General features: G+C 47.0%; 1 protein-coding gene across 3 annotated transcripts in view; it reads left to right on the forward strand.

Moving 5' to 3' along the window:
- Window positions 1–15,287, forward strand: part of LOC134966046 (zinc finger protein 16-like) — a 47,006-nt gene extending 31,719 nt beyond the window's left edge. For all 3 annotated transcript variants that reach the window (XM_063942509.1, XM_063942510.1, XM_063942511.1), the window contains exon 3: window positions 12,399–15,287. In XM_063942509.1, the coding sequence (XP_063798579.1) occupies window positions 12,399–15,041 (2,643 nt within the window). In that variant the 3' untranslated portion in view covers window positions 15,042–15,287. The remainder of the gene's footprint in view (window positions 1–12,398) is intronic.
- The last annotated feature ends 11,145 nt before the right edge of the window (window positions 15,288–26,432 follow it).

The following is a 26,432-nucleotide window of genomic DNA, read 5'->3' on the forward strand; positions in this document are numbered from 1 at the left end:
CCGCAGGAGACATGGGCACACTATATGACTTTGAATGGGTGCGAACTGGCTCCTCCCTCTATGCCCCTCCTCCAGACTCCAGTTGGACTCTGTGCCCAGAGAGACTGGACACACACTAGGGAAGCTCTCCCGAGTTTCTCTTGAAAGACTTTGTTAGGTTTGTTATTTTCAGGGAGACCCATCTGGCAACAGGCTCCCTGCATCGTGGGACTGAGGGGAGAGAAGCAGACCTACTTCTGTGAGTTTCAAGGCTCTGCTTCTTTGGCTACTGGACACCATTAGCTCCAGAGGGTCTGATCTCTTGGTTCGCCTAGCTGCTCGTTCCCGGTGCCGCGCCGTCACTCCCCTCACAGAACCAGAAGAAAGAAGCCGGGTGAGTAAAGGAAGAACAGAAGACTTCAGTGACGGCAGAAGACTTCAGAGTGTCGGAGGTACCGCGCAGCGGTCGAGCTGCGCGCCATTGCTCCCACACACAAGCGGCACTACAAGGGTGCAGGGCGCAGGGGGGGGTGCCCTGGGCAGCAATATACCTCATAGATATGACCTGGCAAAGTGATATACAGTGCATAGGCACTGTATACTGACCCCCGCCAGTATAAAGATGTACAAAAATAACGGGACTGAAGCGCGCTGAGAAGGGGGCGTGGCTTAACCCTCACAATTCTATACAGCGCCATTTTCTCCTCACAGAGATGCTGGGCCCGGCAAAACACTGTTAAACATCTAACAGTGTAAAATGAGGGGGGGCACAGTTGTTTAGTGCAATATAGGTTCAGCCATGAAGCACTATATATATGTATATATAATGAGCGTGTGTAAAATGAGTTGGTGAAAGTTTCTGTGTTTTCCCTGTCAGAAATCTACCCATTTTAGCAATGTTGGTGGGGGTTTAGTACACGTGTGTCGGCATGTGTGAGTGCTCCGCCACAAACAGATATGGGAATCCCTCTGTCGGCATTGCCGACTCCAGATGGTACTTGATTCCTGAGATTAAGTGTCAGCATGTCAGTAGTTGGAAGCTTTTCCAAAGTAAACACTGTTTGGGAGACACAGACGTATGTGGGTGTCCCTGTCGGCACCAACTATTATGACTGGGTGTAAAATAATGTAAAAACTTATACCTGTATGTATATATATGTATGGTACGTTTGCATTGAGCTGTGGCTCGAGCACAGACGTGGTAATATTTGTGGGGGTGTCCTAGTGAAATTATGTATATATTTCCCTCAGACCCCTCGGGATCGCAAACATGTTATTTTGCCCAGTTACTACTCCCTGTTGTCGACACGAATACTATGTCTTATGTCGGCCATAAGGTTTCCGGATTAGATCCACAACATTGGCATTCAGTACATGTTAATACACAGTCAGAACACATTAATGTCACTAGGGACCCTACTGTTCCTGACAAAATATATATATATATATATATATATATATATATATTTCTCTATCGTCCTAAGTGGATGCTGGGGTTCCTGAAAGGACCATGGGGAATAGCGGCTCCGCAGGAGACAGGGCACAAAAAAGTAAAGCTTTTACCAGATCAGGTGGTGTGCACTGGCTCCTCCCCCTATGACCCTCCTCCAGACTCCAGTTAGATTTTGTGCCCGAACGAGAAGGGTGCAATCTAGGTGGCTCTCCTAAAGAGCTGCTTAGAGAAAGTTTAGCTTAGGTTTTTTACTTTACAGTGAGTCCTGCTGGCAACAGGATCACTGCAACGAGGGACTTAGGGGAGAAGTAGTGAACTCACCTGCGTGCAGAGTGGATTTGCTGCTTGGCTACTGGACACTAGCTCCAGAGGGACGATCACAGGTACAGCCTGGATGGTCACCGGAGCCGCGCCGCCGGCCCCCTTGCAGACGCTGAAGAGAGAAGAGGTCCAAAATCGGCGGCTGAAGACTCCTGAGTCTTCATAAAGGTAGCGCACAGCACTGCAGCTGTGCGCCATTTTCCTCTCAGCACACTTCACACAACAGTCACTGAGGGTGCAGAGCGCTGGGGGGGGCGCTCTGAGAGGCAAATAAAAACCTTATTAGAGGCAAAAAATACCTCACATATAGCCCACAGAGGCTATATGGAGATATTTAACCCCTGCCTAACTTCAAAAATAGCGGGAGACGAGCCCGCCGAAAAAGGGGCGGGGCCTATCTCCTCAGCACACAGCGCCATTTTCTCTCACAGAAAAGCTGGAGAGAAGGCTCCCAGGCTCTCCCCTGCACTGCACTACAGAAACAGGGTTAAAACAGAGAGGGGGGGCACTGATTTTGGCGATATTGTATATATATAAAAGATGCTATAAGGGAGAAACACTTATATAAGGTTGTCCCTATATAATTATAGCGTTTTGGTGTGTGCTGGCAGACTCTCCCTCTGTCTCCCCAAAGGGCTAGTGGGTCCTGTCCTCTGTCAGAGCATTCCCGGTGTGTGTGCTGTGTGTCGGTACGTGTGTGTCGACATGTATGAGGACGATGTTGGTGAGGAGGCGGAGAAATTGCCTGTAATGGTGATGTCACTCTCTAGGGAGTCGACACCGGAATGGATGGCTTATTTAGAGAATTACGTGAGAATGTCAACACGCTGCAAGGTCGGTTGACGACATGAGACGGCCGACAATCTATTAGGACCGGTCCAGGCGTCTCAGAAACACCGTCAGGGGTTTTAAAAACGCCCATTTACCTCAGTCGGTCGACACAGACACAGACACGGACACTGAATCCAGTGTCGACGGTGAATAAACAAACGTATTTCTCATTAGGGCCACACGTTAAGGGCAATGAAGGAGGTGTTACGTGTTTCTGATACTACAAGTACCACAAGAAAGGGTATTATGTGGGAGTGAAAAAACTACCTGTAGTTTTTCCTGAATCAGATAAAATAAAATGAAGTGTGTGATGATGCGTAGGGTTACCCCGATAGCAAATATTGGCGTTATACCCTTTCCCGCCAGAAATTAGGGTACGTTGGGAAACACCCCTTAGGGTGATAAGGCGCTCACACGCTTATCAAGTGGCGTTACCGTCTCCAGATACGGCCGCCCTCAAGGAGCCAGCTGATAGGAAGCTGGAAAAATATCCTAAAAAGTATATACACACATACGGTGGTTATACTGCGACCAGCGATCGCCATCAGCCTGGAGATGCAGTGCTGGGTTGGCTTGGTCGGATTCCCTGACTGAAAATATTTTATTCATGTAGAGCATTTAATAGGATGCATTCTATATATATGTATGTGAGATGCACAGAGGGATATTTGCTCTCTGGCATCAAGATAAGTGCGTTGTCCATATCTCCCAGAAGATGTCAGGGACACGACAGTGGTCAGGTGATACAGATCCCATACGGCAGATGGAAGTATTGCTGTATAAAGGGAAGGAGTTATTTGGGGGTCGGTCCATCGGACCTGGGGACCACAGCAACAGCTGGGAAATCCAACCTTTTTTACCCCAAGTTACATCTCAGCTAAAAAAGACACCGTCTTTTCAGCCTCAATCTTTCCTTTCCCATGAGGGCATGCAGGCAAAAGGCCAGTCATATCTGCCCAGACATAGAGGTAAGGGAAGTAGACTGCAGCAGGCAGCCCTTTCCCAGGAAAAGAAGCCCTCCACCGCGTCTGCCAAGTCCTCAGCATGACGCTGGGGCCGTGCAAGCGGACTCAAGGTGGGGGGGTAGTCTCAAGAGTCTCAGGGCGCAGTGGGATCACTCGCAAGTTGACCCCTAGATCGTACGAGTATTATCCCAGGGGTAAAGATTGGAGAGTCGAGACATCTTCTCCTCGCAGGTTCCTGAAGTCTGCTTTACCAACGGCTCCCTCCGACAGGGAGGCAGCATTGGAAACAATTCACAAGCTGTATATCCAGCAGGTGATAATCAAAGTACCCCTCCTACGACAAGGAAAAGGGTATTATTTTTCCACACTATATTGTGGTACTGAAGCCAGACGGCTTGGTGACACATAGTCTAAATCTAAAATGTTTTGAACACTTACATAAAAGGTTCAAATCGAGATAAAGTCACTCAGAGCAGTGATAGCGAACCGGAAAAAAGGGGACTATATGGTGTCCCTGGACATCAAGGATTACCTCCATGTCCAAATTTTGTCCTTCTCATCAAGGGTACCTCTGGTTCGTGGTACAGAACTGTCAATATCAGTTTCAGACGATGCCGTTTGAATTATCCACGGCACCCCGGGCCTTTTTACCAAGGTAATGGCCGAAAAGATGTTTCTTCAAAGAAAAAAGGCATCTAAATTATCCCTTACTTGCACGACCTAAAAAGGGCAAGTTCCAGAGAACAGTTGGAGGTCGGAAGAGCACTATCTAAAGTAGTTCTTCGACGGCACGACTGGATTCTAAATATTCCAAGAATCGCAGCTGTTTTCCGATGATACGTCTGCTGTTCCTAGGGATGATTCTGGACACGGTTCAGAAAAAGGTTTTTCTTCCCGAGGAAAAAGCCAAGGAGTTATCCGACCTGTCAGGAACCTCCTAAAACCAGGAAAGGTGTCTGTACATCAATGCACAAGAGTCCTGGGAAAAATGGTGGCTTTTTACGAAGCAATTCCATTCGGCAGATTCCATGCAAGAATTTTCCAAAGGGATCTGTTGGACAAATGGTCAGGGTCGCATCCTCAGATGCACCTGCGAATAACCCTGTCGCCAAGGACAAGGGTATATCTTCTGTGGTGGTTGCAAAAGGCTCATCTATTGGAGGGCCGCAGATTCGGCATACAGGATTTGATCCTGGTGACCACGAACGCCAGCCTGAGAGGTTGGGGAGCAGTCACACAAGGAAGAAACTTCCAGGGGGTATGGACGAACCTGGAAAAGTCTCTTCACATAAACATTCTGGTACTAAGAGCAATCTAAAATGCTCTAAGCCAGGCGGAACCACTCCTGCAAGGAAAACCGGTGTTGATTCAGTCGGACAACATCACGGCGGTCGCCCATGTAAACAGACAGGGCGGCACAAGAAGCAGGAGTGCAATGGCAGAAGCTGCCAAGATTCTTCGCTGGGCGGAGAATCACGTAATAGCACTGTCAGCAGTGTTCTTCCCGGGCGTGGACAACTGGGAAGCAGACTTCCTCAGCAGACACGATATTCACCCGGGAGAGGGGGGTCTTCATCCAGAAGTCTTCCACATGCTAATAAACTGTTGGGAAAGACCAATGGTAGACATGATGGCGTCTCGCCTCAACAAGAAACTGGACAAGTATTGCGCCAGGTCAAGAGATCCACAGGCAATAGCTGTGGACGCACTGGTAACACCTTGGGTGTACAAATCAGTATATGTGTTTCCTCCTCTGCCTCTCATACCAAAGGTATTGAAGATTATACGGTGAGGAGGAGTAAGAACAATACTAGTGGCTCCGGATTGGCCAAGAAGGACTTGGTACCCGGAACTTCAAGAGTTGGTCACGGACGACCCGTGCCCTCTACTTCTGAGAAGGGACCTGCTACAACAGGGTCCCTGTCTCTTTCAAGACTTACCGCGGCTGCGTTTGACGGCATGGCGGTTGAACGCCAGATCCTAAAAGGGAAAGGCATTCCAGAAGAAGTCATTCCTACCTTGATTAAGGCAAGGAAGGAAGTCACCGCGAAACATTATCACCGCATTTGGCGAAAATATGTCGCGTGGTGCGAGGATCGGAGTGTTCCGACGGAGGAATTTCAACTGGGTCGTTTCCTACATTTCCTACAATCAGGATTGTCTATGGGTCTCAAATTGAGATCTATTAAGGTTCAAATTTCGGCCCTGTCAATATTCTTCCAAAAAGAATTGGCCTCAGTTCCTGAGGTACAGACTTTTGTTAAAGGAGTACTGCATATACAGCCTCCTGTGGTGCCTCCGGTGGCACCGTGGGATCTAAATGTAGTTTTAGATTTCCTCAAATCCCATTGGTTTGAACCATTGAAAAAGGTGGATTTTAAATATCTCACATGGAAAGTGACTATGTTACTGGCCCTGGCTTCCGCCAGGAGAGTATCTAAATTGGCGGCTTTATCTTATAAAAGCCCTTATCTAATCTTCCATTCGGATAGGGCAGAACTGAGGACTCGTCCGCATTTTCTCCCTAAGGTGGTATCAGCGTTTCACCTGAACCAACCTATTGTGGTGCCTGCGGCCACTGGCGACTTGGAGGACTCCAAGTTGTTGGACGTTGTCAGAGCCTTAAAAATATACATTTCAAGGACGGCTGAAGTCAGAAAATCTGACTCGCTGTTGATACTATATGCACCCAACAAGTTGGGTGCCCCTGCTTCTAAGCAGACGATTGCTCGTTGGATTTGTAACACAATTCAACTTGCTCATTCTGTGGCAGGCCTGCCACAGCCTAAATCTGTTAAGGCCCATTCCACAAGGAAGGTGGGCTCATCTTGGGCGGCTGCCCGAGGGGTCTCGGCATTACAATTCTGCCGAGCAGCTACGTGGTCGGGGGAAAACACGTTTGTAAAATTCTACAAATTTGATACCCTGGCAAAAGAGGACTTGGAATTCTCTCATTCGGTGCTGCAGAGTCATCCGCACTCTCCCGCCCGTTTGGGAGCTTTGGTATAATCCCCATGGTCCTTTCAGGAACCCCAGCATCCACTTAGGACGATAGAGAAAATAAGAATTTATTTACCGATAATTCTATTTCTCGGAGTCCGTAGTGGATGCTGGGCGCCCATCCCAAGTGCGGATTATCTGCAATACTGTACATAGTTATTGTTAACAAATTCGGGTTATATTGTTAAGGAGCCATCTTTAAGAGGCTCTTTCTGTTATCATACTGTTAACTGGGTTTAGATCACAAGTTGTACGGTGTGATTGGTGTGGCTGGTATGAGTCTTACCCGGGATTCAAATTGCCTCCCTTATTGTGTACGCTCGTCCGGGCACAGTACCTAACTGGAGTCTGGAGGAGGGTCATAGGGGGAGGAGCCAGTGCACACCACCTGATCTGGTAAAAGCTTTACTTTTTTGTGCCCTGTCTCCTGCGGAGCCGCTATTCCCCATGGTCCTTTCAGGAACCCCAGCATCCACTACGGACTCCGAGAAATAGAATTATCGGTAAGTAAATTCTTATTATGAGATGTGTATATATAGATATATGTGTGTATATGTGTACTTAAATGTGTATATTCATATTACAATTTATTATGAATGCTGAAGTAAAGTTATTCCTTCTCATGTGCTGGTTGCTCTGTTGATGAAGCTCTAGGTCAGCCGTGACGAGATGGTCTCGAATCCTCACGAGGAGTCTGAGTGTTTATTCTTTTCCTGCCGTGGATAGAATAAAGTGAAAGTGAACCCCTGGTCTGCATGGGGCCCTGTCACAATGGATCGTATACAGGAAGCTAAGTGATATTTTAATGATATGCTTTTAGGCTATTTGCATTACATACGCATGGGGGAGTGCTTGTATTCAGAAATGGTCGGTTACCTTGTCATCCGATATAATTACCCTGGGGAGAGATGGGATACTCCTTAATTTGGGTCTTATCTAGAACATTGCAGCATGCTGCCGTGCGACTACAAGAGGTATGGGACTCTTGGGTTCGCAGGCCAATTCCATGGCGGTCTCGACTAGGAGGGCGTTGTGGATTCACCAAGGGAATGCTGAGGCTGACTCAGAGAAATACTGGAGTATCTTCCCTATGAAGGTGAAACCTGGTTTGGGGATGGCTTTGTTAAGTTAATCTCGGCAGATACCACTGGTAAGTATACCTTCTTGAGCTATGTTCCCTCACAACGGTTGGTGACGCATTTTTTGTAGGATGCAGTCATTTTGACCGGTTGGATACCGTTTTTTCCCCCTTCTTTGCAGGTACTGGAAGGTGAAAAGGCAAGAGGTCTGCAGCCTTTTCAAGTTCACAGAAGCAGATATCGTCCTCTGTTTCTACCACATCCACCGCATGTCGCGGGGTCTGTCTTGCTGGAGCCCACACCGGTGGGAACTCGTCTAATACTCTTCAGTCAGTCCTGGAATGGACTTGGACCAGTGAGTTAAGAATAGAGTCCAAAGGGGGACATACTGGAGTTTCCAGATGATTCCCCTCACTGATTTTCAAATAGACGATTCTCCTCTGGATTAGGTCTGGATCAGGACATTGTCCTGCTGTCCCTGTCACAAAAAAAAAAGCTGTCATTCAAGCTTTTTCGTGCTTCTGAGCCCGGACAGCTCGGTCAGAACAATCCCAAAAATATTTCTACTTAAGAAGTTGAACTACAAGATGGACTCTCTCAGGGCAGAGATCTCCAACCTGTAAAAGAAGAAAGAGGGTTTAAATACGATTTCATCCGCATTAACCTTACCTGGGTTTTCTATTCAGGATTGTCATTGCCATTGCACCGGAGTGATGGCATTATGATGGTTTTCCTTCAATAGTAAGAGCCTTTATTATTCTGTACTGGGACGCTCTCCTGACTAAGGCGAGGTCAAGAAACAAGTGGTACGAATCGTTGTTTCTCTCTGACAGTTCTTCAACACAGAGAATCGCTGTTGATCCCAATGACGCAGATGTCGGAGTTGGGAATAAGTTTAGATACTGAACTGTTGAGAGTTTGTTTTTTTCCTGTGGTAAGAGATATGAGGATCCAGAGTCGGATCAGATTTGCAACAGTGTAAACCCATCAATACGTTCCGTTGATGCGGAAGATGGTTGCGGCCTTCGAGGCCATTTGGTGGGCAGGTCAAATGCCAGAGTGGTTTTTGCGGGACCAGTTGGACATGTCGTTCGGATCTCTCTTGCACATGCACCGGAAAATAATGTTTTCCAGGACCAGGATATCTCTCCTGCGGTGGCTTCACAGTTCTCACCTCCTAGAGGGACAAAGGTTCGGGATCCAGGATTAGATCCTGGTGTCCATGGTCTCCATGGGTACAAGTCCCCGAGGCTGGGGAGCAGCCTTTCCAGGGGAAGAATTTCCAGGGGAAAAAGGTCAAGCCGGAAAGTTTGTCTGCAATAAGCATTCTTGAATTAAGAGCTTTTTACAACGGAAAGTCTTCTTCGCGATCTGCCCGTCTTAATTCTGTCGGACGACTTAACATCAGTGGCGTAAGTAAGCCGCTAGGGCGGAACAAAGAGCAAGGCGGCAATGGCAGAAGACGCAAAAAAATTTCGCTTGGCAGAAAGGCATGTAAACGCTCTACTAGCGGTCTTCGTTTCGGGTGTAGACAACGGAGAAATAGACTTCCTCAGCAGGCACGATCTCCATCCAGGAGAGTGGGGTCTTCATCAAGAAGTTTTCACAGAAGTGACAAGTCTTTGGGGAATTCCACAATTAGACATGATGGCGTCTCGCCCCAACAAGAAACTAGACAATTAGACATGATGTCGTCTCGCCCCAACAAGAAACTAGACAATTAGACATGATGGCGTCTCGCCCCAACAAGAAACTAGACAATTAGACATGATGGTGTCTCGCCCCAACAAGAAACTTCAGGGATATTGTTCCAGGTCAAGGGACACTCAAGCAATAGCAGTGGACACCCTTGTGACACCGTGGGTGTTTCAGTCGGTCTATGTGTTCCCTCCACTTTCACTCTTTCCGAAGGTGATAAACAAAGGTTCAGGCGATCCTCATGGTTCCGGTCTGGCCAAGGAGGGCTTGTTATCCAGATCTACAAGACTTACTCATAGAAGATCCTTGGCCTCTTCCTTGACGAGAGGACCTGTTACAGCAAGGACCGGGTGTGTATCAAGACTTACCGTGGCTGCGTTTGACGGCATGGCGGTTGAACGCCATATACTAGCCCGAAAGGGTATTTCCAGTGAAGTCATTCCCACATTGCTTCAGGCTAGGAAAGGAGTAACGGCGAAGCTTTACCACCGTATTTGGAGGAAGTGTGTGTCTTGGTGTGAATCCAAGAAGGCTCCTACGGAAGAATTTCAGCTGAGTCGTTTCTCCATTTTTTGCAAGCAGGTGTGGATGCGGGCCTAAAGTTAGGCTCCATTGAAATGCGGATTTCGGCCTTAACAATTTTCTTTCAAAAGGAATTGGCCACCCTTCCAGAAGTTCAGACTTTCATGAAAGGAGTGCTGCATATCCAACCTCCATTTGTGCCCCCAGTGGCACCATGGGACTTTAACGTGGTGTTGCAGTTTCTTATGTCACACTGCTTGGAACCTTTATGAAAGGTTGAGTTAAATTTTGTTACTTGGAAACTGGTCATGCTATTTGCCTTGACGTCTGCAGGGCGGGTGTCGGAAATTAGCGGCTTTGTCTCGCAAGAGCCCCTATTTGATCTTCCATGTAGATAGAGCGGAATTGAGAACCTCGGCAACAATTTCTGCCAAAAGTGGTTTCTGCTTTTCACATGAACCAACCTATTGTGGTGCCTGTGGCTACTGAAGCTTTGGCTGATTCGAAGTCTCTCGATGTAGTCAGAGTTTTGAATATTTATGTCGCCAGAACGGCTCAGATTGGGGAAACAGAGGCTCTGTTTATCCTGTATGCTCCCAACAAAATTGGGGTTCCTGCTTCTAAGCAAACTGTTGCACGCTGGATCTGTGATACGATTCGGCATGCTCATTCTACGGCTGGATTGCCGTTACCGAAGTCAGTGAAGGCCCATTCTACCAGGAAGGTGGGCTCTTCTTGGGCGGATGCCCGAGGAGTCTCGGCGGTTCAATTGCCGTGCAGCTACTTGGTCGGGTTCAAACACTTTTGCTATGTTCTACAAGTTTGATACCCTGGCTGATGAGGACCTTAGGTTTGCTCAATCGGTGCTGCAGAGTCGTCCGCACTCTCCCACCCGGTCTGGAGCTTTGATATAAACCCCATGGTCCTTTTGGAGTTCCCAGCATCCTCTAGGACGTAGGAGAAAATAGGATTTTAATACCTACCGGTAAATCCTTTTCTCTTAATCCGTAGAGGATGCTGGGCGCCCGTCCCAGTGCGTACTGTATCTGCAGCTATTGGTTGTGGTTACACTCATGTGGTGTTTCTTTTCAGTCAGGTCTGTTGCTGACGTTATTCATGCCATGGCCTGCGGTATGCTATTATTGGTCGTGTTTACACACTGGTTGTGTTACATTTTCGGTCAGCATATTGCTGTATATTTTTCATGCCGTCAGCTGGTGTTCTATTGAATGCCACGTTCTGCGGCATGTTCAAGGTGTGAGCTGGTATGACACTCACCGTGTTTAAACAATAAATTCTTTCCTCGAAATGTCCGTCTCCCTGGCCACAGTTCTCTAACTGGAGTCTGGAGGAGGGGCATAGAGGGAGGAGCCAGTTCACACCCTTTCAAAGTCTTATAGTGTGCCCATGTCTCCTGCGGATCCCGTCTATACCCCATGGTCCTTTTGGAGTTCCCAGCATCCTCTACGGACTAAGAGAAAAGGATTTACCGGTAGGTATTAAAATCCTATTATGTGTGTGTGGTTTTTTTTTGCAATGTTCATAATTTTGTGCCTGGTTATCAAACGATCACGTCTGCAAGTGACTTCTTAGGGATGTTTCAATGGAAATCATCTGTTTGGTCATACCTTACTGATCCTGTAGGGGAGGATTCAGTTAGGAGCGATGCCGATGGTGCAGTATACACATCTGACCTTTCGCTAGTCCCTAAATTGAGTATTTTAATAAACGCCACTGCAGGGTTGTAAATCTAAATGCTCAGTTTTGTGGTGGAGGAGGGTGCCGTTACCGGCTTTCCAACAGCACATCCTGAGCATCATCTGCATGTGACATCTAATTGAAATGACCCTGCAGACCTAAGTGTTAGGGGAAATGGTTCTAAATTGCACACCCTCCAGTAATGAAAGGTGCTATGCTGCTGAGTATAAAGTAGTATACACAGACAAAGGGGGTGCAGATGCACTAAACGATCATTACAGTATAATAAAATATAATATGTCATAAGAGGTTGTTAGTATATCGTTGGCCAATGATATCGGCCTGCCACCAATCGTCCAGGTCACCTCTTGTCGAGCAGGTTCCTAACACTATGGGGCCAACATCCGGAACGCAGGGAACCCCCAAACATGATCCAGACAGGGCATCACACTAAAATATAGTGATAGTAAAGTGATATAAAGTGTAGGTATGTGAAGGTCCCTACTATGAGTTTAAAGGTAGAGAGTATGTGAAAAAAATGTGCATACATAAATAGACAAACATGATCTAAAAAGTGACTGTGTTTTTAAATGGTGATGCCCTGAGACCTAAGTGTTATAAGGAAACCCCTCCTGTGCTAATTTTGGGCCTTGTGATCAATGTGTTTCAAATAGCTGTGTTCCACTCTGTAGAGTAGCGGCAGGTTACGCAGTGTAGTATTTAGTGAGCTGTTGGTGCTAGCAAAAGTAGCATTTCTCAAGTAAGAGAAGACATCCATATTAGAACTTCCAGACTTGCTTATGTTAAACTTAGAACTTGCTTAGATCTTACTCCTCTTCTGTGTTCCACCAGGAGAATAAGATGGACCTGCCTGTATGGCACCATCTCCATTACGCTGAAGAATCGAGCAGTGACGACAGTCTGGATTCCCAGCAAGTGCTATCCGCACCTCCCAAGGTTAAGAACCTGGATATACTAAATTATGGTTCTGACATCAAGAGGTTAATTGAGGAGAAAGAACACTTGGAAAGTAAGACGTCTCTGTTGTCATCCTCTGAAGGCCTACACGGAGAACTCCACATGAATGAAGTACAGGTTGATGGTGACTCTGTTTGGAGAAACATGTACGATGACGATCTTCATGACCAGTCTTCTGAGTTGGCATCTGGTTTTGAAGAAGAGGAAATTTCTCACGCAGAGATCGTCTCGGCCTCAGCGTATGGTCGCCCTCCCTCTAACTCCAATGAGCTGTATTCTGCTGCCACTCTGCCCCATGAAGAAGATGGTAGAGAGGGATTAGGAAAATATAGTTACTTTAATGCAAACACCCAGTTTGCCGGTACCGTAAAGCCTTGGGTGAAAAGCCACAAATGCTCCAGGTGTGGACGTCAGTTTGGACGTTTGTACAACCTGGAGAAACATATATGCATAAAGACGGCCTTAGGCATTCCTCAGCAGCCAGTCTGCAATGTAGGTTATAATTTTTCCAATAGCGGCAAGAAAAATAATGTTTCAGCAAAGAAGAGTGAACAAAACCAGGAGTCTATGAATAGGTTAGAGAGCATGTGTGTTGAAGCTCAAAAGCAGCTTCAAAGTCTAAAGGGACATTACAAGAATGAAGAGGAGTATGCAGATCTGTCCAGTACTGCAATGGAAGTAGACCTGTCGGACATGCAGACATGGAATCAGGAGGGTCTCCCTGGAGATGGCACGTTAGTATCTGCCAACAAAATATCTTCTAAAGGTACTGTTACTTGTCACCGCTGCGGACGCAAGTTTAGGAGTATATGCAATCTAGAGTTTCACGTTTGCCGCAATGAGGAGACTAGGATGTTTGTTTCACCAAACTTGAATGCTTCTCAAAATACCATTCCAGTACCATCATTAGTAAAAGTGGAACAAGACTCGGACAGTCACTCTGAGCACATCCCTTCCCCTTCAGAGAAACTGAAGAGTTTCTGTAATAACTCTGATTCTATGAGGTCTCTTGGGAACAGCAGAGAGAATATTGTCAGTTCAGCTACCCTCCCTGGTAAAACGGTTGAAATTTTCAAATGCCAGCAGTGTAAGAGAGTTTACAATAAGCGATGTTCATATGCCACCCACATGCGCTGGCATATGAAAGAGCGAGATTTTGCATCTTCTGTGACTAGCACAGTGGAAAGGGCTAAAGTAACAGAGGACCAGGAACCTGGTTGGACCGCTCTACATGATGCTGCTTCGAACCCAGTCAACTCCCACAAATCATCTCAAACTTTTACATGCGAGTATTGCTGTGCAGTATTCAATAAGCATTGTTCATATGCCACTCACACTCGCTGGCATTTGAAAGAAAGTGAAACTGTATCTACTGTGACTAGTCCGACTCCAAAGCCAGCACGGGGAGACCAGGAAAGTAGTAGACTGGCAAAACAAGTTCCTTCCATGTCGGTAAAACATCTGAAGAGTAGTGAGAAGAACACTAGTACCATTATTCTTTTCAGCTGCCAGCTTTGTGGGAGAGTGTTTAATAAGAGCTGTTCCTTTTCCAACCACACTCGTTGGCATACGAAAGAGAGAGAATTTCTGAAAAGCGTTAAAGCTGAGGCCCAAATGGTCCTTATGGAAGGAGAGGAATACGTGGAGGTAGGTGACATCACAGATGTAGAGGATCAACAAAATAGGCCAACTGATAGAGACCATGATGACGGTATCACCTTCTCCGATGTCCATGATGATAATAGTAATTTTCAAGGCTTCAGTGGCCAAGTCAAGCATTTAAATTTGGGCGACCTTCATACAAACGGGGAAAAGCCAAATAGCAGTGAAGATTCTGGAGATAATCCAAACTCTAATCAGGTAGACTCCAACCAACAAAGGCCTTCTACTCTGGTTCCAGAATACATCTTTGAGCTTGTGGTCGGGACAGAAGATGTGTGTGAGGTCTTGTTAGCTGAAGGTCGCCATTTAATCCAAAATGTAGAGGATTTAAGGACTACCGGAGATGATGAAGAGATCACACCCAGGCCTCAAGTTGGTTCTTTCATTACCACGGAACCAAAGGAGCCACCAATTTACTTTCCACTGATATTGCCATATGCATTGGTGGCAAGACTTCTAAAACGGCCCAAGCCCCCACGCAGATGTCGAGACTGTGGCACGCGCTTTTACCAAGCCTGGCGGCTACAATTGCACCAGCACAAACACACAAATAGAAAGACGCTGAATAAACACCAATGTGATTGTGGACGAACCCCTGTCGGGTCCTTACATTTTCTCCGACACCAGTTGGAACATTTGAGCAGCACTGCCTTTATCTGCGCCGTGTGCGGAAAGGTCTTGCGAGGTTACCGGCAGCTCCAAGCCCACAGTTGGCTGCACCCGCTAGTATCTCAGTTCCAGTGCACATGTGGAGCACGGTTTACTCAGCTTCCCAAATACCTCTGGCACTCCTTATTGAATAAGACTAAAGACAGAAAGCATCCCACACAAGGAAAGCGGTTGGTATCTGTATGATGAGTGAGAAAGCAGAAAACTTCACAGTAGTTAAACATTTCAGACCACTACTGCTTCATGCTGCAGATTTACTGATGCCCGACGCGTTTTACATATGATTTGCACAACAAGAAGTTATTGCTTTCATTTTCTTAATAAAATGATAATGAAATAAAATGAAGTCTAAAGTTATGAAATTAGCAAAAGCAAGATTTTGTTGATTTTGGCACTCAATGTGTGTCGAATGCAATAAATTTATTATTTTTGTTTTTGTTTGTTTCTTCCTTAATTCATACTCTGAATATATGAAAAACTATGGCCATGCTTAATAAACACTTTGAGATGTTTCAGACTTTCACGTGGTGGGGTCTAACCTTTACTGTTTTTCCTGTTCCATACTCTTCCTTGAATGACGCTGTATGAGATGTTTGTGTATAAACTGATCTGCGTGAAACTGACGGAAATGATGCGCCTGGTTCAGAGTTCAAAGGAAATAGTCCATATGTTGCTCCCGCATTTCATGCATTGAGTTGTACACATCTTGCTGTGCACCCGCCCCCCATGTGTCCGTTTGGATTGCTAATTGTCTTCATCGTGTTACAGGTGGGTTACGTTCGAGGAAACCCAGATGGGTGGATTCCCAGAAAAGTACTTCAACAAATAACGTGTGTGTGTGTGTGTGTGTGTATATATATGTATATATATATATATATATATATATATATATATATATGATAAAACAAATTCCCAAGTGCACTAGATAAAGGCGTATTTACGAAAGTTCTTCCAGTGTTTTTTTCGTAGGTCTGGATTGTATACTGGAGAATGTTTATATCTGGGGACCTGTAACAGACACCCCCCACCAAGTAGTCAGCCAAACAAGAGGCCCAAGACCAATTAGTAAAAAATTATTTTAATAGCATACATTTGAACAAATGGATTTCACACACAGTTCATCATGTAGTGTTTACAAAATATGTGTTTAAAATAATACCAATAAGATACAACCAGTGTGTTTGCTATACAATGATAACTCTAGATACTCACTCCCTCTTGAGCTCGTACCTTGCAAAAGGTGAGGATCTTCACAGACTAGGTTGATGGCTTTTGACTGACAGGCCAACGCGTTTCATCTTATCGACTTCGTCAGGGGTAACGATTATTAAAAAAAAAAACAGGCTTATTTGCCATTGGTAGGTTTATGCATAGAAAGTCACAACCTTAAATATAGAAATAATAATTAGTCTTTTATAGGGCTCCTGATATGAGCTTTGGTGGTAGTTCCTCTTAGGAATGCTGGCAATCATATGTCAGTATTTTAACAGATTACCTTGAAGATAGTTTAAGATTTCATCATTTGAAGACCTCCTTATAGGAGCTATTGGTTGTAATTCCTCTTAGGAATGCTGACAATCATATGTTGATGTTTTGACAAATTGCCTGAATGTGATATTTAAATCTTGTAACCAAGACTGTTCAGATTCAGGTGTTGGCACATATGAAATATGAAGTAAAAAAGTATATATAGCTGGTTTGACAATCACAAGGATGTAAATACTGACACTTCCTCAATAGACCTCACAAAGTATATCGTGTAGGATTCTAGCAGTAACCATGTATGTGGAAGTGGTGTATGTGAGTATATATATATATATATATATATATATACACCAACACAGATTGGCGGCACTCACTGGCTTTTCAAAAGCTAAAGGACCACACGAGTCTTCTAGCGCTTAACGTTACGGTTTATTTCAACCGTCATCAGAAGCAATAAACATCTTACAAGAGAACATACCTTTATACACAAATATATCACCACTCGTGCAAGCTCCCCGGTGCCCAGGGGACGGACATCCGGTCACGTCATCTCACACTGACGAGCCTGCCCAGCCGATGACGCTTCCCGGTTTCTGTGTACACTATCACCATAGAAACATCTACAGAACACATGAAGGGATCAGGAATCGATGTTACAAGCTATTTCCACATCTGACAGTATTTCATGATGACCGTAACATCATGAGTGGTAAGTACAGCTGTGTACCCTGCTTTTGTGGTGGAGAGTGCTGTGTTACATGCACCCCACCCTGTGAGTGGTAAGTGCATAGCTGTACCCCGCTTCTGGGGTGGCGAGTGCTGTGGTTTTCTCTCTGTGTATATATGTGTGTATATATATATATATATATATATATATCTATTGTATACTTAGCTAAGGTTATTGATCAATTCAGCATACTCAGGAGCCTCACCCTCTGGGGCAGATGTATGAAGCCTGGAAAAGTGATAAAGCAGTGATAAGTACAAGGTGATAACGTAATAGCCAATCAGCTCCAATATGTAAATTTACATATCGGAGCTGATTGGCTGGTGCATTATCACCTTGCACTTATCACTGCTTTATCACTTCTCCAGGCTTAATGCATCTTCCCCACTGTGTCTAGAGGCTGAGTTATATTAAGATCATCCTGGCACTTCTGCAGTCCATGTTTCATCCAAATTGTCTAGGCTGCTTTAACATTGAAAATGTCTATCTTATATAGGCTGCAGAACTCTTGAGTAAGCTTATTTCATATGTACAAAGTTCATATTACGAAATATACATAAATGCTAAGAAACAGTAGGGGGCACTGTTGCCTCAATTTTGAGTGTTAGAAATAACATAAAAATACCAATATATAACATGGATTATATAGATCAGTGGTTCTCAAACTCGGTCCTCAGGACCCCACACAGTGCATGTTTTGCAGGTAACCCAGCAGTTGCACAGGTGTATTAATTACTCACTGACACATTTTAAAAGGTCCACAGGTGGAGCTATTTTTCTCTGACGTCCTAGTAAATGCTGGGAACTCCGTAAGGACCATGGGGAATAGACGGGCTCCGCAGGAGACTGGGCACTCTAAAGAAAAGATTAGGTACTACCTGGTGTGCACTGGCTCCTCCCTCTATGCCCCTCCTCCAGACCTCAGTTAGAATCTGTGCCCGGCCAGAGCTGGGTGCTCCTAGTGGGCTCTCCTGAGCTTACTACTAAAGAAAATATTTATTAGGTTTTTTTATTTTCAGTGAGCTTCTGCTGGCAACAGACTCACTGCTACGTGTGACTAAGGGGAGAGAAGCTAACCTACCTGCTTGCAGCTAGCTTGTGCTTCTTAGGCTACTGGACACCATTAGCTCCAGAGGGTTCGAACACAGGCACCTGTCCTCGATCGTCCGTTCCCGGAGCCGCGCCGCCGTCCCCCTCGCAGAGCCAGAAGAACTGAAGCTTGAAGACGACGAAATCGTCGGCTGAAGACTCCTGTCTTCATTAAGGTAGCGCACAGCACCACAGCTGTGCGCCATTGCTCCCAGCACACTTACACACTCCGGTCACTGTAGGGTGCAGGGCGCTGGGGGGGGGCGCCCTGGGCTGCAATTGAAGTACCTTTGGCATAAAAATACATATATACAGTCTGGCACTGTATATATGTAAAAAACCCCGCCATTTTTTAACACAGAAAGCGGGACAGAAGCCCGCCGCTGAGGGGGCGGGGCCTTCTTCCTCAGCACACCAGCGCCATTTTCCCTTCACAGCTCCGCTGGAAGCAGCTCCCCAGGCTCTCCCCTGCAGTATCCAGGTACAAGACCGGTTAATAAGAGAGGGGGGGCACATAAATTTAGGCGCAAATAAGACATAAAAAGCAGCTCTTGGGTATATCACTTATTATCAGTGAGAATCCCTGTGTTATATAGCGCTGTGTTGTGTGCTGGCATACTCTCTCTCTGTCTCCCCAAAGGACTTTGTGGGGTCCTGTCCTCAGTCTGAGCATTCCCTGTGTGTGCGGTGTGTCGGTACGGCTGTGTCGACATGTTTGATGAGGAAGGTTACGTGGAGGCGGAGCAAGGGCAGATAAGTGTGGTGTCGCCCCCGTCGGGGCCGACACCTGATTGGATGGATATGTGGAAGGTCTTAAATGATAAAAGGTTTGATGACGCTGCAGCCTTGGGACAGCCGGGCTCTCAGCCCGCGCCTGCCCAGGCGACTCAGAAACCGTCAGGGGCTCATAAACGCCCTCTATCTCAGATGGTTGACACAGATGTCGACACAGAGTCCGACTCCAGTGTCGACGATGATGAGGCACATTTACAGTCTAAAATGACCAAGGCCATCCGATACATGATTATTGTAATGAAAGATGTATTACACATTTCTGAGATTAACCCTGTTAATACCAAGAGGGTTTATATGTTTGGGGGGGAAAAGCAGCCAGTGACTTTTCCCCCATCTGATGAATTGTGTGAAGAAGCGTGGAGTTCCCCTGATAAGAAATTAGTGATTTCTAAGAGGTTACTGATGGCGTACCCTTTCCCGCCAACGGACAGGTTACGTTGGGAAACATCCCCTAGGGTGGACAAGGCGCTGACACGCTTATCTAAAAAGGTGGCCCTGCCGTCTCAGGATACGGCCGCCCTAAAGGAGCCTGCGGATAGAAAGCAGGAAGCTATCCTGAAGTCAGTGTATATACACTCTGGTACTCTACTGAGACCTGCTATTGCTTCAGCCTGGATGTGTAGTGCTGTAGCAGCATGGGCAGATACTCTGTTAGACGACATAGATTCCCTCGACAGAGATACTGTTTTGCTAACCCTGGGCCATATCAAAGACGTCGTCTTATATATGCGGGATGCTCAGAGGGACATTTGCCTGCTGGGCTCTAGAATTAATGCTATGTCCATTTCTGCCAGGAGGGTCTTGTGGACTCGGCAATGGACAGGAGATGCTGATTCTAAAAAACACATGGAGGTTTTGCCTTATAAGGGTGAGGAATTGTTTGGGGACGGTCTGTCGGACCTCGTGTCTACAGCGACAGCTGGAAAGTCGACTTTCTTGCCTCAGGTTTTCTCACAGCCTAAGAAAGCACCGTATTATCAAATGCAGTCCTTTCGTTCCCAAAAAGGCAAGAGGGTCAGGGGCGCATCCTTTCTTGCCAGAGGCAGGGGTAGAGGTAAGAAGCTGCACCATGCAGCCAGTTCCCAGGAACAAAAGTCCTCCCCTGCTTCCACTAAGTCCACCGCATGACGTTGGGGCTCCACAGGCGGAGCCAGGTGCGGTGGGGGCGCGTCGCCGAAACTTCAGCAACCAGTGGGTTCGCTCACAGGTGGATCTCTGGGCTATACAAATTGTATCTCAGGGATACAAGCTAGAATTCGAAGCGACTCCCCCCCGCCGTTACCTCAAATCAGCCTTGCCAGCTTCCCCCATGGAAAGGGAGGTAGTACTGGCGGCAATTCACAAGCTGTACTTCCAGCAAGTGATTATCAGGGTCCCCCTCCTTCAACAGGGAAGGGGTTACTATTCCACAATGTTTGTGGTACCGAAACCGGACGGTTCGGTGAGACCCATTCTGAATTTAAAATCCTTGAACACTTATATAAAGAAATTCAAGTTCAAAATGGAATCGCTCAGAGCGGTTATTGCAAGCCTGGAAGAGGGGGATTTTATGGTGTCGCTGGACATCAAAGATGCTTACTTGCATGTCCCCATTTACCCACCTCACCAGGAGTACCTCAGGTTTGTGGTACAGGACTGTCATTACCAGTTCCAGACGTTGCCGTTTGGCCTGTCCACGGCACCGAGAATATTTACCAAGGTAGTGGCCGAAATGATGATACTCCTTCGGCAGAAGGGAGTTATAATTATCCCGTACTTGGACGATCTCCTCATAAAGGCGAGGTCCAGGGAGCAGTTGTTGATCAGCGTAGCACTCTCTCAGGAAGTGTTGCAACAGCACGGCTGGATTCTGAATGTTCCAAAGTCGCAGCTGATTCCTACGACGCGTCTGCTTTTCCTGGGCATGATTCTGGACACAGAACAGAAGAAGGTGTTTCTCCCGGTGGAGAAGGCCCAGGAATTAGCATCTCTGGTCAGGGACCTCCTGAAACCAAAACAGGTATCGGTGCATCACTGCACGCGAGTCCTGGGAAAGATGGTGGCTTCATGCGAAGCCATTCCCTTCGGCAGGTTCCATGCGAGGATCTTTCAGTGGGATCTGTTGGACAAGTGGTCCGGATCGCATCTTCAGATGCATCGGCTGATCACCCTGTCCCCAAGGGCCAGGGTGTCTCTTCTGTGGTGGCTGCAGAGTGCTCACCTTCTCGAGGGCCGCAGGTTCGGCATTCAGGACTGGGTCCTGGTGACCACGGATGCAAGCCTCCGAGGATGGGGGGCAGTCACTCAGGGAAGAAACTTCCAAGGGCTGTGGTCCAGTCTGGAGACTTCTCTACACATAAATATACTGGAACTAAGGGCCATTTACAACGCCCTGAGTCAAGCAGAGCCCCTGCTTCGAAACCGGCCAGTGCTGATTCAGTCAGACAACATCACGGCGGTCGCCCATGTAAACCGCCAGGGCGGCACAAGAAGCAGGATGGCAATGGCGGAAGCCACAAAGATTCTTCGATGGGCGGAGAATCACGTGCAAGCACTGTCAGCAGTGTTCATTCCAGGAGTGGACAACTGGGAAGCAGACTTCCTCAGCAGACACGACCTCCACACGGGAGAGTGAGGACTTCATCAAGAAGTCTTCCAACTGATTGCAAACCGATGGGAACTGCCACAGATGGACATGATGGCGTCCCGCCTCAACAAAAAGCTAAAAAGATTGCGCCAGGTCAAGGGACCCTCAGGCGATAGCTGTGGACGCCCTAGTGACACCGTGGGTGTACCAGTCGGTATATGTGTTTCCTCCTCTTCCTCTCATACCCAAGGTACTGAGAATAGTAAGAAAGAGAGGAATAAGAACAATTGTTCCGGATTGGCCAAGAAGGACTTGGTCCCCGGAACTGCAAGAAATGCGCACAGAGGACCCATGGCCTCTGCCTCTCAGACAGGACCTGCTGCAACAAGGGCCCTGTCTGTTCCAAGACTTACCGCGGCTGCGTTTGACTGCATGGCGGTTGAACGCCAGATCCTAGCGGAAAAAGGCATTCCGGATGAAGTTATTCCTACGCTGATAAAGGCTAGGAAAGACGTGACAGCAAAGCATTATCACCGTATATGGCGAAAATATGTTGCTTGGTGTGAGGCCAGGAAGGCCCCTACAGAGGAATTCCAGCTGGGTCGTTTCCTGCACTTCCTACAGTCAGGGGTGATTATGGGCCTAAAATTGGGGTCCATAAAGGTCCAGGTTTCGTCCCTCTCCATTTTCTTTCAAAAAGAACTGGCTTCACTGCCTGAGGTTCGGACGTTTGTTGAGGGAGTGCTGCATATTCAGCCCCCTTTTGTGCCACCAGTGGCACCCTGGGATCTTAACGTTGTGTTGGATTTCCTGAAATCCCACTGGTTTGAGCCACTTAGGACCGTGGAACTAAAGTATCGCACGTGGAAAGTGGTCATGCTGTTGGCCTTAGCTTCGGCTAGGCGTGTGTCGGAATTGGCGGCTTTGTCATGTAAAAGCCCATATCTGATCTTCCATATGGACAGGGCAGAATTGAGGACTCGTCCCCAATTTCTCCCAAAGGTGGTATCATCGTTTCATTTGAACCAACCTATTGTGGTGCCTGCGGCTACTCAGGACTTGGAGGACTCCAAGTTACTGGACGTAGTCTGGGCTTTGAAAATATATGTTTCCAGAACGGCTGGAGTCAGGAAGACTGACTCGCTGTTTATCCTGCATGCACCCAACAAGCTCGGTGCTCCTGCTTCAAAGCAAACTATTGCGCGCTGGATCTGTAGCACGATTCAGCTAGCTCATTCTGCGGCTGGATTGCCGCATCCAAAATCGGTAAAAGCCCATTCCACAAGGAAGGTGGGCTCTTCTTGGGCGGCTGCCCGAGGGGTCTCGGCTTTACAGCTTTGCCGAGCAGCTACTTGGTCGGGTTCAAACACATTTGCAAAATTCTACAAGTTTGATACCCTGGCTGAGGAGGACCTTGTGTTTGCTCATTCGGTGCTGCAGAGTCATCCGCACTCTCCCGCCCGTTTGGGAGCTTTGGTATAATCCTCATGGTCCTTACGGAGTTCCCAGCATCCACTAGGACGTCAGAGAAAATAAAAATTTACTCACCGGTAATTCTATTACTCGTAGTCCGTAGTGGATGCTGGGCGCCCGTCCCAAGTGCGGCCTTTCTGCAATACGTGTATATAGTTATTGCTTAAATAAGGGTTATTGTTATGAGCCATCCGTTGAGTGAGGCTCAGTTGTGTTCATACTGTTAACTGGGTAAGGTTATCACAAGTTGTACGGTGTGATTGGTGTGGCTGGTACGAGTCTAACCCTGGATTCAAATTTCCTTTCCTTGTAATGTCAGCTCGTCCGGGCACAGTTTTCCTAACTGAGGTCTGGAGGAGGGGCATAGAGGGAGGAGCCAGTGCACACCAGGTAGTACCTAATCTTTTCTTTAGAGTGCCCAGTCTCCTGCGGAGCCCGTCTATTCCCCATGGTCCTTACGGAGTTCCCAGCATCCACTACGGACTACGAGAAATAGAATTACCGGTAAATTCTTATTATTTCACTTGTGATTCTGTGAGGAGACCTGCAAAACATGCACCGTGTGGGGTCCTGAGGACCGAGTTTGAGAACCTGTGATATAGATTAACAGACACAGTGAAACACCATTGTCTCAATATGAAGACGCAAACATTCCAATGTTGACACATGTCCAACTCCAAACACTTGTCTTGTTTTTGTCAGTCTCGTATAACCAGACAATGGACATTGCCCTTGCTTGTAAAATATACCTGTGTCAGGAGGAATACTGACACACACAGAACACATCAGTTTGTAATATATATATATATATATATATATATACATACTGTAAACGCGGAACTCCTGGTGTCTGAATCAATAAACTTCTTTGGCAGGACATTACATCAACGTTGGATCAGCCTGTAGTGTGTTTTTCCACTTTAATTTTGAGGGTGACTCCAAATCCAGACCTCCATGGGTTAATAAATTTGATTTCCATTGATAATTTTTGTGTGATTATGTTGTCAGCACATTCAACTATGTAAAGAACAAAGTATTTAATAAGAATATTTCATTCATTCAGATCTAGGATGTGTTATTTTAGTGTTCCCTTTATTTTTTTGAGCAGTGTATATATTTCTCTTACGTCCTAGAGGATACTGGGGTCCACATTAGTACCATGGGGTATAGACTGGTCCACCAGGAGCCATTGGCACTTTAAGAGTTTGAGAGTGTGGGCTGGCTCCTTCCTCTATGCCCCTCCTACCAGACTCAGTTTAGAAAATGTGCCTGGAGGAGCCGGTCACAGCTAGGGGAGCTCTACAGAGTTTTCCTAGTAAAAAGTTTCATTAGAGTTTTTTTTATTTTACAGGGAGGCTGCTGGCAACAGCCTCCCTGCAGCGAGGGACTAAGGGGGGGAGCAGTATCCACCCTGCGGGGTCTGAGCCACTGTCTCCGCAGACTGGACACTGAGCACCAGAGGGGTCGGATCGCTCGCCCCAGCAGCATGCCGCCACCCCCTTACAGAGCTGAAGAAGTGGCGAGTGAGACACCGACCCCCCTAGCAAGCAGGGGGCCGGTGTGAAGATGGCGGGGAGGGAGCGCAGTATTAACTGCGCTCCTGGTAAGTCTCAGCGGTACATGGTGTGGTGCTGTGAGGGGCGCCCTGGGCCAGCGCTTACCCCCTACACTGGTCCAGAAGCCTGTCGGGGTCCTCGGATCTCAGCCAGCACTAATTCCTCAGGCCAGTATAATCCATGAAGAGCGGGAAGACAGCGCCATTAAGGGGGTGGAGCTTCTCAGAGCGGACCCAGCAGCGTTTCAGCACCGTTTTCCTGCCTGCACAGCACTGAGAAGGAGAATCAGGTTCCTCCACAGCAACTCCAGCTATCTGTAAACGGTACCAGGAGGTTGTAGAAGGGGGGAGGCTGTAATACGACTGTGTGTCCTATTAAGGTGCACAGTCAGTGCTGAAAAGGGGTCTCCCTTTGGTAAAAGCGCTGTGTGTTGGTTGGCTCCAATCTCTCTTGCCATTCTTGGGGGTGAAACTCTGTCTGCCCTCCCCTGTGTGTGCGTGGAGTGTTTGGTGGTCTCCTTTAGCTATGTCCAGGGACACTGTGTCATATGCTGCAGAGGATTTGTCCTCCCAGGATGATCCCATTCTATGTAATCAGGATAGCACTGGTTTAGCACAGATACCAGCAAGGGAACTTGAGTGGTTTTCCTCTATCAAATCTTGGATTTCTCAGATTTCTGACAAGGTTGCTAGTAATGAATCTGCAACCCAGGTATTACAGAACTCTATGGCAGTATGGCCGGTTTCTGGTACCTCGGGACACTCCGCTATATACCCCCATAAGGGTGCGCTTGTGCATGTCACACAAGACGACACAGATACCGATTCTGACACCACAGACGGTGATGGGGATGTGTCGCGGGGGTCAACATCTCTTGCAAAAGGGGTGCAATTGATGATAGAGGCTATCAGGGATGTGTTGAATATTAATGATACCACACCTGACAAGGTTGAGGAGGCCTTTTTCACTGAAAATAAAAAGGCCTCGCTAACCTTCCCTGTGTCAAAGGAATTGAATGCTGTATATGAGAAAGCATGGGAAAACCCTGAGAAAAAATTCCAGCTCCCTAAACGGGTACAGGTGGCGTTTCCTTTCCCTGAGGAGGATAGAAACAAATGGGAAAACCCGCCAATTGTTGACGCATCTATGTCCAGACTCTCAAAGAATGTGGTTTTGCCTGTTCCAGGATCTACCGCCTTAAAGGATCCGGCTGATCGAAAAATTGATAACACACTTAAATCAATGTACACTGCTTCAGGGGCTATATTACGTCCCACTATTGCTAGTGCATGTATTGCAAAGGCTATAGTAAAGTGGTCGGCTACCTTACTTGAGGATTTTGATACGATGGATAAGGATGATGTTTCATTATTTTTATGCAACATACATGATTCAGCAGGTTTTATGGTAGAATCCATGAAAGACCTGTGTTCCATGGCTGCGGGAATATCTTCCATGTCTGTTTCAGCTCATCGGGGACTGTGGCTGCGCCAGAGGTCGGCCAACGCAGAATCCAGAAAAAATGTGGAGTCCCTACCCTATACAGGTCAGGCTCTCTTTGGGGAAGCTCTAGACGCATGGATATCCACGGCTACAGCGGGTAAGTCTCCGTTTCTTCCCTCAGCAGCACCTGCTTCGAAGAAATCCTTCTCTTCATCTGCAACACAGTGCTTTCGGCCTAACAAGCCTAGAAAGGCCAGACCGTCCAATACCTTCTTTAGGGGAGGTCGAGTTAAGTCCAAGAAACCTGCCGCTGCAGGCTCCCAGGAACAAAAGCCTGCTTCAGGTACGCCAAAGTCCTCCGCATGACGGTGGACCGCGCGGCCTGGAGGTGGGGCCGGTGGGAGTGAGATTCAGACACTTCAGTCACGTCTGGGTATCGTCTG

Source organism: Pseudophryne corroboree, chromosome 10 (genome assembly GCF_028390025.1).
Source record: "Pseudophryne corroboree isolate aPseCor3 chromosome 10, aPseCor3.hap2, whole genome shotgun sequence".
NCBI classification, from domain to species: Eukaryota; Metazoa; Chordata; class Amphibia; order Anura; family Myobatrachidae; genus Pseudophryne; species Pseudophryne corroboree.